At 41.4% G+C, this 15,301-nt stretch overlaps 1 protein-coding gene across 2 annotated transcripts in view; it reads right to left on the bottom strand.

Annotated features, from left to right (window-relative positions):
• The window catches only part of XPR1 (xenotropic and polytropic retrovirus receptor 1), a 172,839-nt gene that overhangs the window by 38,541 nt on the left and 118,997 nt on the right, over positions 1–15,301 (bottom strand). For both annotated transcript variants that reach the window (XR_012646570.1, XM_075002732.1), the window contains exons 5-9: positions 12,460–12,609; positions 12,025–12,108; positions 11,052–11,133; positions 2,272–2,459; positions 1,284–1,463 (exon numbers count right to left, since the gene is read on the bottom strand). Coding sequence is in view for 1 of the 2 variants with exons in the window: in XM_075002732.1 (XP_074858833.1) it covers positions 1,284–1,463; positions 2,272–2,459; positions 11,052–11,133; positions 12,025–12,108; positions 12,460–12,609 (684 nt within the window). In the remaining variant the exon portion in view is untranslated. The remainder of the gene's footprint in view (positions 1–1,283; positions 1,464–2,271; positions 2,460–11,051; positions 11,134–12,024; positions 12,109–12,459; positions 12,610–15,301) is intronic.

Genomic DNA, 15,301 nt, shown 5'->3' on the forward strand with positions numbered 1-15,301 from the left:
GGTGGCCAGGCTAGGGATTGAAGAAAGGAGGGAAGGAGAAGGAAGCAGGGTTGCATCTAAAGAAGGACCTGTGAGCAGGAGAGATGGTGATTTGTTGAATGATGGATGGGAAAAGGGAGAATAAAAGGAACACACACACTCAGCATGTTAACACTATTACAAAACGGAACACTTAAAGGGGCATAAACAAAATCTGTGTTTACCCTTAATGTATATATGTATAAGCATGTTCATGCTGAAGACCAATTTTATGTCTTACCTTTGAATTGTTCCAGATTGGACCAATTAAAATATTTAGCAAGTGTTAGCATATTCATTTCAGAGAGGCTAATACTCCAGGACTCTCATACGGAGGCCTTAATCTTCTCTCCTTCATATCACTCAGTACTTTTACAGTGGAAACTGAGCAAAAAAATTTTTAGCCAGAAAATTTACAGTCCTCTAAGAAGCCAAGACATAACCCAGGCCTTCAAGAAGAGTGAAAAGGTAAAGGAATCTGATAAAAATTACTGTAAGTTAAAGGGTGTATGGGCATAAGGAATGGTGACAGAGCTATGCATTTTGAGAAGAATTGGCAAGAGATCCCCATCAAATATCTGAAACCTACTCTTTTGGTGCTTACATTTATAACCCTACTAGTGCTTTAATGTACATGTTCCCCTTCATTTTTTTCCCACACTTTTGTTACCAGGGAAACAATAGCTAAGACTAAAATATTCATGTTCCTCATTCGGAACAAGTACAGAAAGGAATTGTCTAAAAAGTTGCAGCAACTAGTTATTATAAAGGGAAAGTAACTTCAGCTAAAGTCCACTACCCATTAAAACTCAGTTCGAGCATAGGCCCAATATCAGTTTGTGCCCAGAGTCAGTTTTGCTTTATAGCTGTTTGTAATCTTACTCAAGCTGCTGTGCTACGGGAGAGAGAGAGGGAGCATGGCCGAGACATGAGAAAAGATAAATGGTGCATTGTGTTTGCATACAAACAGAAATGCTTTTTTTTGTCTGCATGAACATTTGCGTGTACATACTCTTGCCATGAAGCCTGTGCAAGAAATAGTTCTAAGACTGAAACTAACTTCTGTAAGGTCATGCTCAACAAACACACACTTGTAAACCTTTATGCATGGACTTGCCTGAGTACTATTAAATGAAATCATGCAGAAAATTGTGTGCCATACACACCCATCTCTGAAAATTGGTGATGTATTTGCATTCTTTGACAACTTGGGTTGAACTACCTACATCAGTTTCTCTTGAGCTTTCGCCAGGTTCCAAACTTACCAACAATTTGAGCAGCCAAAAACGGGACTTGTAGTAGAAGGTTTTGGTGGGGTTGACGAGGAAAAGCAACATGAATCCATACAAGATGAGTGGGTTAACCTGCATAGGAACATGGGTGAATTTGCCATATATACATGCCAGCAGGCTCAGGCACCACAACATCCCAAGGAATCCAGCAATCTAGCAAAAGATGGGGAGAGAAACAAATTTATTCACCTGATAAATTATGGAATTCAGGATTTCCTTATTACAGAAGCCAAGGAAGAGCTGTTTTCATCACTTTTATGAAGCCAGTAACACATCAGTAACCTCTTTTTCTTGACTGAAAAATTTAGGACCAGCCATACTGGGTGAGATCAAAGGTCCATCAAGCCCAGTATCCTGCCTTCTGGTAGCAAACAAGGCCAGGTGTCCCGGAGGCAATCAAGCGATCCATTCTATGTTATGCTTTCCCACCTTCTGGCAAACAGAGGCTAAAAAGCACTATCCCCACCCATCCTAGCTAGTAGTCATTGATGGACCTATCCAGGAATGTGTCTCTCTCTTTTTTTTGAGCCCTGTTATATTCTAGACCTTCACAACATCCTTTGGCAAAGGGTTCCACTGGTTGACTATGCATTGTGTGAAAAATACTTCCTTTTGTTTTAAACCTACTGCCTATTAATTTTGTTTGGTAACCCCAAATTCCTATGTTATGAGAAGGAATAAATAACACTTCCCTATTTAAAGTTCTGCACACCACGCAGGATTTTATAGACCTCGATCATATCCCACTCCCCTGCCCTTAGCTGCAGCTTTTTCAATCTGAAAGTCCCAGGCTTATAAATCTCTCCTCATACTGAAGTTGTTCCATACCCCTAATTTTTCTTCTTATACTTTTTGGAACCTTTACTCAAGAGTTATGCTACAGTTCATTCCAAAGAAACAGGAAGATTTATTCTGCTGATGCTTAAAATGCACTGCAGCTCCTGTGGCTTGTTCTGCTTACCTCAAAGAGATGCTGATGGGACAAATTGCTGCGGGGATTGAGTTCAAAGATGAGGACATGATTCACTCCAGCCTGCCTCCAGCCATATGTATTGATGCCCAGGAGGAAGAGGAATTCTATCAGGAGAAATCCACCTCGATAGATTCTCACCAGGGGCCACACATTTGGTCCATTTATAAAAAAAATACCTGACAGAAAGAAATTAAATGCTTTATGGTATAACACGTGCCATGTTGCAGGCCAAAACAGTTCTCTGTTTCTTTGTGCTGATCCTAAGGAAGACAGATTGATAACAAACAGAATCCACAAGATAGAGGTAGTAGTCTTATTCCAGAGCTTCTATATTCTAGCTGTTAGAACACAGTGGGGAGACAGGACCCTCTGCCCTGATCCAGACTGAAGTTCTGACTTGCTTTGTTCTTGGGGATGGGAGAGAACATGTCACGACATCAGCCAAACCAGAGAAGCTGCAAGTAGTAGTCTGAGTTTCTTCATTTTGGGCAAATGATCAAAGTTGAGCTTTATCTGGTATTAAACAACACACGTCTCTTCCCAAGCCTCACCTCCAGCCAAATTCAGGATGGTGAAACATCAAGGATTCACACATTCCTAAACTAGAAGGATCCACTGTGATCATCTAATGTAAATCCTACTTTATTGCACCGGCCGTAGACCTTCCCTGAATTAATTCCCATTTGATCGAGCCCAGTGGTCAGCGACTCCCGGCACAGGCGACAAGAGTGGCCCATGAGCTGATTTTCCTCAGTACATGAGGAGAGAGTTCAGCCCCGCCCCTCCTTCCGCATGCAGTTAGGGGCATGCTCAAAGCCATGCCACCTGCAGTTTAACAAAAGACCAGCTAATGCTATCAACCACCCCCTAAACGGTAAAGCTTGCCATCTTAATTCATTAATTACTGAAGCTGTTGTAAGTAGGACCAGTGCTTTTTTTTGTGCCAGTACTGAATACCGGCACCTCAGCAGCACCAGCCCTGAGACTGGACAGGGTTGGGAGACCATATATAGAGGTCAAAGGTCAAGTTTTGGCACTCTGCCTTGGAAAGGTTGTTGAACACTGATCTAGGGCAGATCTTTTAGATAGTCCAGTCTTTGGTTTCCAGTGATGGAGAATCCACCACAAACATTGGTAAATTGTTCCAGTGATTAACTGCCCTCACTCCTTTCATTCCAAATTGCTTCTGCATCTTATTAGAAGAAAACACATTTTGGTACAACTTCTGAACATCTCAGTAATTACTATCTCCGCTCCATCTCCTACTCAGGCCCTCAGCAACATCCTACTCTTGTACTGTTAGCAGTGATGTGAAACTGAAGCATTCATGCTGGCAGGAATCATAACTAGAAGAAGCTGAACATTCTTCCAAATCTGTGGTTAAACCAAAACAATCTCAGTCTCCTCAGTTCTCTGCAAATGGAGGTACAAATATTTTAGCCTCGGACCAAGGCAATATACTTTGTTTAAAGTAGGGCTAAATCTGTCTATTACTAAATTCAACACATGTAGTGACGTTATCAAAATGTATATTACTCCCTTTGTTCAGCCTTATCAGCTTTTGGAGACCCATGCGTTTTTACTACAGCTCAAATGGAAATCAACTCTTTAAACTAGAAGCTTCATCTTTGTCCAGCCCAGGCAGCATCATAAAATTTTACCCTCTGATTGCCCGAGGCGAGGTTTGTTTCTGAAGGACGATTTTTTTTCCATCAGTTTCAATTTCACTGAATTTTGCCTTGTCCCTCTGCCCCTCCACTTCTCCGTTCTTTTAATATCTGAAAACAAGCTAGCTAGGAACATTCAACTTCACTTGTGTGTGAATTAATTTTACTTCCACCACACCCTCTTATTCAGCTCCTCTCTCATCTAAACAATTCCCATCTTTTCATTCCTGTCATATGAAACTGCCTCTAATTATTTTCATTCTTCTGGCCAGCATTCATAGTTTATATTGCTTGGAGTTACTGAGACACCAATTATGGACAAGGAGGAGTTATTCAAGTACCATCCCTTTAAAATTATATCCAAGGGCAATAATGCTAACACGCTTCAGATAACACTGAGGCAACCAGCAGATGTTTAATAACCATTCAAAAAGATTTTACTCAAAATGACAGATGTTCTAAAGAGGTTAAGGTGAATTAGCTTATGATACAACAGTGAAGACGTAACTGAACTTTATTTTGAACCAGAGGCAGGCAAGATTTGGGGCTGCTTTCACACAAAGGAAGGACCTAATTACACAAAGAAAGGGACAAAAGGTACATACCAACTTGTTTATTTTGGGAAAATCAGACCCCAAAACTACTGAATGGGAACACTATAAAGAACACTGGGGCATCATGAGCACAAACGCCCCTTATAAATTCTTGGTAGAAGACAAGGACCAATGGTGTTTTTCCCCAGGAGGCATACCAGGGCTTGGACAGAACCTGACAGCCACAGGTGGGTAGATGCTTGGAGTGGGTCCCTGATGAGCTGCGTGCAGGGCCACTCCAGATTGGCCAGAACAGCCTCTGTCCGTGGCAGGGGAGCTGCTCCAACACAGTTGCACTGGGGGGTCCTCCCCAGCTCTCCCTACCCCGTGAATCAGTTAACCAATTAAACCTATCATTTAGCCAGTTAACTAAACAGGATTTTACGTTTCTAACACTAACCTTGACCTGCAACTCTTACTGTTACTCCAATCCTGACTTCCCAAGACGAGATCGTAATGTATGGCAAATTACATGGAATTTTTGTGATGTGCATAAATGAAAACAAGGATAAGAGTACCACAACAGTGTCTAACGTTGCATCCAGACTTGCATGCTCTAAGCATGTGTCGAAAGGCTTGCCTTACTAAATGGCTATTCCCCTAGCTCTAACACCTCAGGGTCAGCCCAATAGCTTGGTAGGCATGTTAAAGGTATAGTACAAGAGGCATTCAGTGTGTTTTTAAAAGGATGAGACACCCCAGGAGGGTTACAACTTGCTTCTCTCCGATGCAGGTTCTGGTATTGCATTTGTCAATGTGCCATTATGGATCCATCTCTTAGAAATCTTGCTCAAATATGCTGTAAAACTGAAATGATTAGAGCCAGAGTTTCCCGCTCCCAAAGAGCCTCCTATCACATGAAAGCTCTACCCTTGTCCCTCTATTATGAAAATGGTACAAATACTGCATTAGAAGCTTCTCTTCATTAATGTATTAACAAGCTCCATATTTGTCAATACCTTATGAGACAGAAGTTAGCTTTCTATATTAACATCACATATATATTTCATGGTATTACAATACACTAATCTGTCCTATTAAAGCCTACCCTACAAGTGGAGATGACCCTTGCTATTGTGAGAAAAGTTGCTGGTCAGCAGGCATTGTGTAAAATCATGTTGTTAATAAATAACAACCCATATCTGTTTCAATATACTTTCAGAGCCATCTAGACCTCGAGGAGCTATGAAATATTTATTTAGGTACTGCAGCAAAGAAGATGTGAACTACAATGGAGCCATAGGAGCTAGTGAACAACAATTTACCCTATGAAAGGGGACTCCCTCAGGTTATTCTTGCAGTAGCTGAAGCCACTGTGGGCCGCAGGTTACTCCAAAACCCAGCTCCCCATATGTTGATTTTTTTTTAAAAAAACCAGAAGGTACTGGTTGGTGTGTTTTGTAATTAGCACTTGGAAGTCCTAATGCCTGCCCTGACATATAGCCTCAATGTCTTGTTTGTACCAAGCATACTCCCAAAACACTTTGGTAAAGGTTACATTTATGTTAGCAAAGGAGCAATTTAAACAAAAATTATAGTTGCAAGTACCAGTACAACATTTATTTTCCTAATATTTGTAGGAAAATTTTCAGGTCATATCTTCTGATGAAAGCACACTGATTCACATCAGCTTCGGTACATGTGTTTCAGGATGAGGATTATGGTCATGAATTCATTACTACCATTATCAAGCTTTTTGGTGTAAACAATTCAAGTATACCCATTTAGCACTGCAAGATATATAAACACACACGGCCATTTTAATGGTATTCACAGCTCTCACAGAGATCAAACATGTAAGCTAGGGACAGAAATATGAAGACAATGCAAGACACTGCATATACACACACATGAAGGCTGCTGGTAAGAGGAGGTTACTGACCTATAACGGGAGGTTCTCTGAAATGTATGGTCCTAATTTGTGTTCTAAAAGTGGGTATACATGCATAGGCATGCACAAGAGCCAGAAGGTTTTCTTAACAGTGACTGTCGACCCACAAATGCAACATGCACCATCTCATGTTTGTAGGCAAGGGTACAAAAGACTACGTGGATCAATGCTTTTCTAGTGACTCTTTCCAATGAGCGATTCAGTCCACAGCAAAGGGGATGGAAGACGAGTATTGACATACAGTGACCACACATTCTGAAAAACCTCCAGTCACAGTTAGGTAGCCTTCTCCTCTTTTTCAAGTGATGGTCTCTAGATGTGTTCCGAACATGGGTGAGTAGCAAGCAGCACTCAGTGTGGAGGGGTGTGTGAAGATGAAGTATTGTCTGTAGTACAGCATGGCCCCCTGCAGCATCCATAGCTGCCATCAGGCAGCAGTACATTAGATAGCATTCATGGATGTGCCCTGAGACCCATCTGGAGATGCACCGGGAAGAGAAGGCTTTGCCCTTGGATTGGTTGGCAAAGGCTACAAATAGTTTCATCCAAGCACAAAAGGTGGGGGTCTTGTGAAGATAGACATCAAAGGAGTACAGGATCCTGCCTGCGTGGGATAGACAACAGGGAGGTGGATGCACTGATTGAGTTAGAACTCTGACATGACCTCTGGAAGGAACTTAGGGGGTAGATGCAAGGCAACTTTATCCTTGTGGAATATGGTATAAGGAGGTGGATCAGCCGCGATGGCCATCAGTTCACTGGCTTGTGTAGCTCAGGTAGTGGCCACTAAGAACAACAATATCATGGAGAGATGGGAGAGGGAACATGTTGCCAGTGGCTCAAAGGGTGGTATTGTGAGTACAGAGAGAACAAGATTCAGGTTCCATGAAAGTGGCATAGTAGGCTTGAGTACTGGTGGGAGATAGTAAGGAGACCTTTCATGAAACGATGGAGGTAGGATGCATAAACATGGAAGTGCTATGTATGAAGGGATGGGTAAGAAAGGTATTGATGCTGCCTAGTGGACCTGTATGGAGAGGTGAAATTGAATTTGAGAAGATAGTTGAGGATGTTAGGTACAGTGATGGCAGTGAGCCCATGAGATGAATTGCTTCCACTTACCTTGGCAGTTGGCCTTGGTCGATGCCCTTTTGCATGCACCGGATGTGTCATACTGGCGTGGAACATGTTCTCTCTATTCCCAAATACCATTCAAAACCCAAGCTGTGAGGTGAAGAGGGCCAAGATCTGGATGCCACACCCTGCCCCAACCTTGTGTGAGGAGAGCCAAGCGTATGCAAAGGTGGAATGCCAAGAGGGTAGAGAGTCTGAGAAGTTCAGGAACCAAAACCAGACAAGGCCAGAATGGGACTAGGAGAAGTACGGTAGCACAGAGTCAGTGGATCTTGCTTAGCACTCGCTGGAGGAAAATGGGTGGGAAGGCGTAGAGGAGGTGAGAAGAGCATTAGCTTATGAATACTACTCTGTGGCTTCCCTGAAACAATAAAGGGACAACCCGTGAATCTGATGAGTGACAAAGAGATCCCAGCATGGGGTCCCCTCTTAAGGAAGAGTAGCAGAATGTGGAACTGTGCAAGTCTCACTAGTGGCTGAGGTACAGAATCCTGCTGAGCATGCTATGGAGTTTTGGGTGCCCAAGTGATATGCAACCTGGAGCTTGAATTCACTTAGCTTGACAAGTCACACGTTAGTAGCATCTGACCTTCTATTTCCTTGTTACCAATTCTGCTGTATGGTTCTTGAATCCTAGATCCTGGGGCACAGTTTCCAGGGAGGGGTGAGAGAATCCCTTTCATGGGGTGACTAATACTAATTCTAACACAACTTTATACAACTATCAAACAGCAGAACAATTATATGCAGGAAAAAAAACAGATCAAGTGTCCTCGTGAAAACTAAGAGCGTGAAGGTACAAAGGAACCCAACTCAGGCCATGAAGTGGTAAAAGGGAACTGAAAAGGCATTAACCCTCATGGCCTATTATACCCTCTGCTGCCAGCACAAGGGTAGATATGGTGCATGTGAAGGTCAGGACACTGCTAAGAAAGCCTGCTGATGCATGGCGTTCATGCACACCACTTGGAATGCAAACAGGGACCAATACACAAAGGAAAACATTGTATCTATAACAGAAAAATAAAGAAAGTGATTCAGGGAACAGCTTTCATAACATGCAAATTTTATCCAGAAGATGATTGGATTCAATTAAAACAAAAAACAAAAACTGATTAACAGTACATTTCAACTGTGTAAGTGGGCTTTCCCTAGTGCAAAAAGACAGACTGATTTGTTGGCTGCTTCTTTTGCAGTATTTAAATAGACTACTTCTCCACTGGAGACAAAAATCAGGCTTTTTTGCACGCAACTGAACACGCTGTTTGCAAAACATCAGAACTCCCTCTATGTACCAGTAACATTGGCCTGATTTCTACTGTTGATGGTTCTGTGTAATGTACCACAATAAGTAAAGGGGTATTACATGAATGAGGGGAAGCAAACCAAAACAAACACAATGTCCAGGTGATGTGAGGATTGGTGGCCTTTTTGTGTGCTTGTCAATTTACCAACAAAGCTGTATGCCACCAGTCCGCTCCAAGGAACTGGCACTGAAATCCCAGAAAGAAACATTTTAAAAGGACGAAATTGCATGGCATAATGCTGCCTGAAACTGACCTGTCAGTCTTTGCACCTGTGGTTCTACAGCAAGCAATACCAATTCCTCCTTCAGTTGAGTCAAATATTCAAAATATGAATCCTAGGTGTATCCCAGAGGAGACAAAGTAGATGCAATTGCCAAAGACTTAGCAAAGCCTTTGATATGGTCTCCCACAGTATCTTGCCAGCAAGTTAAAGCAGTATGCATTGGATAAATGGACTGTAAGGAGGATAGAAAACTGGCTAGATCATTGGTCTCAATGCGTAGTGATCCACGTCTCAATGTCTGGTTGGTGGTCAGTAGCAAGCGGCATGCCCCAAGGGCTGGTTCTGGGGCTGGTTTTATTCAATATCTTTATTAATGATGTAGGTGAGGGGATGGCTTGCACCCCCCGCAGATTTGCTGCTGACACTAAGCTAGGGAGAGAGGTAGATACACCGGAGGGTAGTGATAGGGTACAGAGTGACCTAGACAAAAAATTCTGGAGGTTCAACAAGGACAAGAGCAGAGTTCTGCATGTGGGACGGAGTACTGTGTCCAATTCTGGGCCCCCCACTACAGAAAGGGCATGGATGCTTTGGAGACAGTTCAGCGGAGGGCAACAAAAATGATTTGGGGCCTGGAACACAACTTACCAGGAGAGGCTCAGGGATTTGGGTTCATTTAGTCTACAGAAGAGTGAGGGCGGGGGATTAGACAGCATCCTTCAACTGCCTGAAAGCGCACGGGTCTTCTAAAGAGGATGGAGAGAGTCCATTCTCAGTGGTGACAGATGACAGGAAGAGGAGCAATAGTTTCAAGCTATAGGGCAGGAAGTCTAAGTTGAACATCAGAAAAATTCGTTTTCACAAGGTGGGTGGCAAAGCACTGGAATGGGTTACCTAGAGATTTGGTTTTAAACCCTGGCTAGAATGATTTAATTGGAATTGTTCCTGCTTTTAGCAGGAGGATGATCTCGATGACCTCCTGAGGTCTCTTCCAACCCTCCAGATTCGAAGACAAAAATTCCAGGGGGGACAGAGTGTGGTAAGATTTGCAGTAGATTCAACAAACAATAAATATATGAAGTCAGTATCACAACTACAGCATGTTACAAAAGCATCACCCAAACATGTAACATAGGACAGGAATTACCTACCATTAGGTATAATCAGTAGCTAGCTTGCTTGGTTTGATCTAGACTACCAAGCCTTCTTACCAGTAATGTTCTACAAATTCATCCCAGTTACTACCACACATTCAACACTTCTAAGGTAACCAGATGACTTACCAGATGTTGCTTGGGTCCTTCAGGGCATGGGGCTAGTGATGTGGTGGTGCAGGAGGCAGGGCAGGGCCTTATCATGAGGTGGTGATGGGGAAGGTGACAGGGTAGGAAGCTGGGGCATGGGAGAATGAGGGTTGGAGAGTGAGGAAGGATTCAAGGGCAGGGGGTCCCATCTGGTGAGACCTTTCATCTGCCCCCCACCCCATCAGCACAGGGGCCTTCTCTCTCCTTCTTTTTCCTCTCCAGCTCCTGCTGGCTGGGGTGTGAGTGGGGAGGGGGGTGAGGAAAGGGGGCTACTTACCTGGTCTGGTAGCAGGCAAGATAGTGGAGCCTGAGCCCTGCTGGCCACTGTCTTGGTGGTGTGGCTGCCTCCAATGCCACCCAGTTTCACATTTCTCCTCCTTGTGCCCCTCCCTTTCATGTCTCTCCTCTCTCTGGCCCCTCACTTTCCATGTTACGGCAAACAGTCCTTTTCCAGCACAACCAAACCCTGACCTTGCTTTAAGTTACAGTAATTTGGTGGTCCTAGCTCTTATGGTTCAGGAGTTCTTCAACAAATGGACTCACAGACATACTCTAGTCTAAAATAGAGATCGATAGATAGATCAACAGATAAAAGCATACCTATAATCCCAATCTGGGTGTCATTTGGATCCAAGATGAAGATACCTACCTGAAAGTATGACAGTGATGTTCAGCACAATAAATATGCCACAGAACAAGCCGACCCTGAAGGTAGTCCATGCTGGTGCAGGCTGCAAATGGAACAATAACTGGTTTAAACGAAGAATACTGATTTATCTTTATTTATTTCCAGAAGAAATTTCAAACTAATCGATGTAACATCCTGCCCTATATTTTAATACCCCCCTCCTCTTTAAAATGAAGTATCTTAAACCCTGTAAGTATAACACAGCACTAGCCAAGAGCTTTGTGAAACATCAGAGCAGAGAGTCCAAGCGTATTCATGCCTTTTGAGGACACAGTCAGATCTTTACATCAGCATTCAAACACAGAAGGTATGGCCAGACCCATCGGTACTAATAGTAAGTTTGAAATGTTAACGTTTATTTCCTTATATTATTCATTGCTCCACCATTACACATTAGCACTTGTGATATCATTTCCATATCTGCTGTGATTTAAGTAGATTATCTTTTCTAACTGGAAAAAAATTAAGGTGCTAGTCATCTCTCCTGACAAGTGGAAAAAGCTATTTTAAAAACATATTTCACATTCTGCTGGGGGTTGAAATATAGTTTGACAGATCAGCTAACCTGTGAGGACAACAGGAGTTACGGTACAGGTTCAAACTCTCTAATCTGGAACTCTCTCATCCAGCCACATCCACAATCTGGCATGATTTTGGTTAGCCAAATTACCACTTATCATGGCTGTGGCCAAGTTTGCCATAGTCCCATAAAGTTTATTTCCAGCCATCAGTCCTGGCTCTCAGTGTTTTTTTGCTGTTATTTAGCTGTAATTTAACCCTAAATATCTTCTAAGAGCCCAATAAAAAGTGGAAGTGTTGGTAATTCTGCTAGACAATATTGACCTCCTGTGGTTCATCAAATTCTCTTGTCTGGCACCACTTGGGTCCCGAGGTTGATGCATTAGAGACGTTCAACCTGTATTTACATTCTCACCTGAGCAGCTCCCAAGGGTGGGACTCGTAAACGCTTCATGGCCTTCTGTCTGTCTCCATCTTCTAACTCATTGGTCACCACAGCCTTTAGGGATAAACAACAAGAATTTAATTTGGGATCTGCTCAATGAAAGAGAAAGGGGCAGAATGACAACACATTACAGATACGTTACATCATTATTACAAACTACTCTTGACCATCACTGTAATTTCTCATAGTGAAAGTTAACAGCTGAAGCCAATGTACAGATAAACCCACAACTTACAAGTGACAAATGCCAGAAATTACTGGCTCTTAACAATGCAATTATTAATTGATTTAACTAAGATCTTTATTCACAGACAGTACAGGAGACCTGGGCTGTTACTACTGATGGGACAGAAAAGCACTGTGTCTCCACAAAGTGTAAGTGAAATACAGTTCAGCATTTTCTACCTCTGTTTCAGAGATAAGCTGGTTGATTTTCTTGCAAGTATAGAATGGTGCCACCTCCACATGGGCCACTCGCCAATCTGCACCCCGGGGGGTTTCCAGGATCTTGTCATGCTTCTTCAGGATCTTACGGAATCCTGTGAAGTTCAGGTTCTAGATATAAAAAAAAGAAAAACATTCTTTTTGAGTCTCAGCTAACAATGAAGACTCTTGAAATCTGGCAATACTCCAGTGACATCAGAGAAAGAACAATAAAAAAAATGAGCTGTTAATTAATGAACCTTTCATGAAAATATTTCAGTAGGGCTATTTAATTAATAACTGTGTAGTCCAAAGGACACATGATCTTTCAAAAAATAATAGTAAGAACCACGGGGATGGAACTTAAGTCCAATACCTTATTCAGTCTCATGATAGTCGTGTATGCAATACCACCAGCTATTAAAATAGAGTTAATCAAAAAAAAAAAAAAGAAAAAAGAAAATGCAAGTTCAGAGAAAAGGGTTTTGTTAATACTATCCTAACAGACTCATTGTACACAGATATTGCAAAGATTCGAAAACAGCAGATCCCATATCTACACAACTTTTTTTTTTTGGCTTAGAAATGAAATGGATGTTTGTATAAAAAACTGGAACATGAAAGTCTGTAAAACAAAAGTGATCAAATTAACTATAACAAAGCATGGGATAAAATGGTGTTATTAAGCCTAATATTAGCTATACGGATAGATCAGAAAGAGATTTAAAATTTTTTATTTATAAAAACTAGCCCTTAGACTAGATTTGAAAGAAAAATACAGAGAAGGGCAGACTTCAAATCCTTTGGGAGAAGCTTCAACTACTCTACTATAATGAGTTTCAATCTAATTATGCCTGGAGTGATTTAATATCAGACTCTCACTGTGCAATAGGTAAGGAAGGGAGAAGGAGATGGGAACAGGAACCCAATGCATTAATGATCTGCATTACTGCAGACAAGAGAAACTTTAATTACTTTCTATTGGAAAAATCCAGCATTTCACTCCTGGGACAGCAGAGCTGTGTTTCATAAAGGTGAAATGATAAAATGAAACAAAATTATAATTTTGGTCACAGATGTTTCTGTTGCCTTGAACCATTATTTGCTGGGGCGAGTAAATATAGCTCTAACTCTTGGCATAGCTCAGGAAGAACAGCCCAATATTTTTCCACCATTTATCCTAGAGTTCTTCTTACAGTATAGTTTCCTCTTCTGACAGTTCCATGGTTCCAGAGCTTTTCACTAAAGAAGTTAGAGCCATGAAATGACAGTGAGAGACACTCAAAGCTCCTGACTTTTGCAGGGATACAAATACAAAAAGTGAATACTCAAGAGAAATAATTTACTTAGCCTGACAGTCTGTATTTTTCTTACTAACGAAGATAATTCTGTTTTTTAAGTCTTCTCCCAATACAGTTTCTATATCTGATACAAACTAAAGCACCATCCACAAGCCTAAATTCAACATCATTCTGACAACATTCAAGTGACTAGTAACCAGAAACTCCATCTGATGACTTATGTTATGCAGTATTATGCAAAATCACATAGGAGGAGGGAACAAGCTCAGAAAGAAACTGCTTGCTTGTACCTAAGTGTCTGTTAATTAGAAAATGCAGGATCACAAGGAGGTCAAATACATGTAGATTAAACTACAACATATTGACATTTTTAGCACTTCCATTCTTCCGCCGTAACTGTCAATTTTAATACTCCTTTCTATTACATCTTGCTCACTAGATTAATTTCTCAATTTGCTTTTTTCAGAAACATTATCTTTATGTCACCATAGTAAAGATATTGCTTTCTATGACAAATTCAAACAGTTTGTGGTTACTAATTCCAAATTCCTTCTATCTTCACGTTCTCATATCGGTTCCTCTATTGGAAAGATCCAAGTTGCAGTTTTATGATTTGGGTCTTTTTTTTTTTTTTTTTTTTTTTAACTATTTGGGTCACTATTTTTTAATTACACTGAGGAACCTTTGACGCTGAGAAATGTTTGACTGATATCCACACATAACTGGGCTGTTAAGATTATTCTATGGGTATGTATGCTGAAGTTTTAAATAGCTTTAGAAATGGAGCATGAAATTTTTGTTCTTGTACTACCACCACCTGTAAAAAGAGATCCCCATTTCATCTTAAGTTTTCCTCCTTTGTAACCCAGCTCTAAAAGCTCCACCATTACACAAACTGCAGCTTGACAGAATTGTAAATACAGTGGACAAAATGCCATCCTTCTGCACCTCGCCTTCTAGCTCTTCCATGTAGATCAGTACAATCTACATTAACATTGTAATTATGAGATTCTTCCCACCTGGGTTCATTCATGCCTAGCAGTTAACTGCCGTAACTTATTAACTCATCCAGTGCTTACCACACTGCCTACACTTGTGTTCAAACTCTGTCATGCACATGCTCTTTGTATTAAAACCATTTCATCTATTTTTTCACTTTCCAGTCTTGTATAAAATCTGCAAAGATGCCCTGTCAGTTTGGGATGCAGATGGGTCTACTTAAGTGGAGGAGACTTCCAAAGCCAAACCGGTTCAGCGTTTATGCCAATGTTTAGTGAAAATAAAATGACCTTCTCTTTGACACAATCTCTATACTGTAATCAGTGACACTGTCCTGCCTTTATGACTGATACCTAAAACCTGCCAAAGGAATCATTTGCACCGTCATCACCTTACCAGGCCAAAGAAATGATTCCTGATTCTCAAGTCCAACAGCCCAGTATTCTTTTGGTAAAAGAAATAAAAGGAAAAAGTTGGCCAACGTGTCTTCACCAGGAAGTAAGCAAAGATCTGAGGTTGCTCTA

The sequence above is a fragment of the Carettochelys insculpta genome, chromosome 9 (genome assembly GCF_033958435.1).
Source record: "Carettochelys insculpta isolate YL-2023 chromosome 9, ASM3395843v1, whole genome shotgun sequence".
NCBI classification, from domain to species: domain Eukaryota; kingdom Metazoa; phylum Chordata; order Testudines; family Carettochelyidae; genus Carettochelys; species Carettochelys insculpta.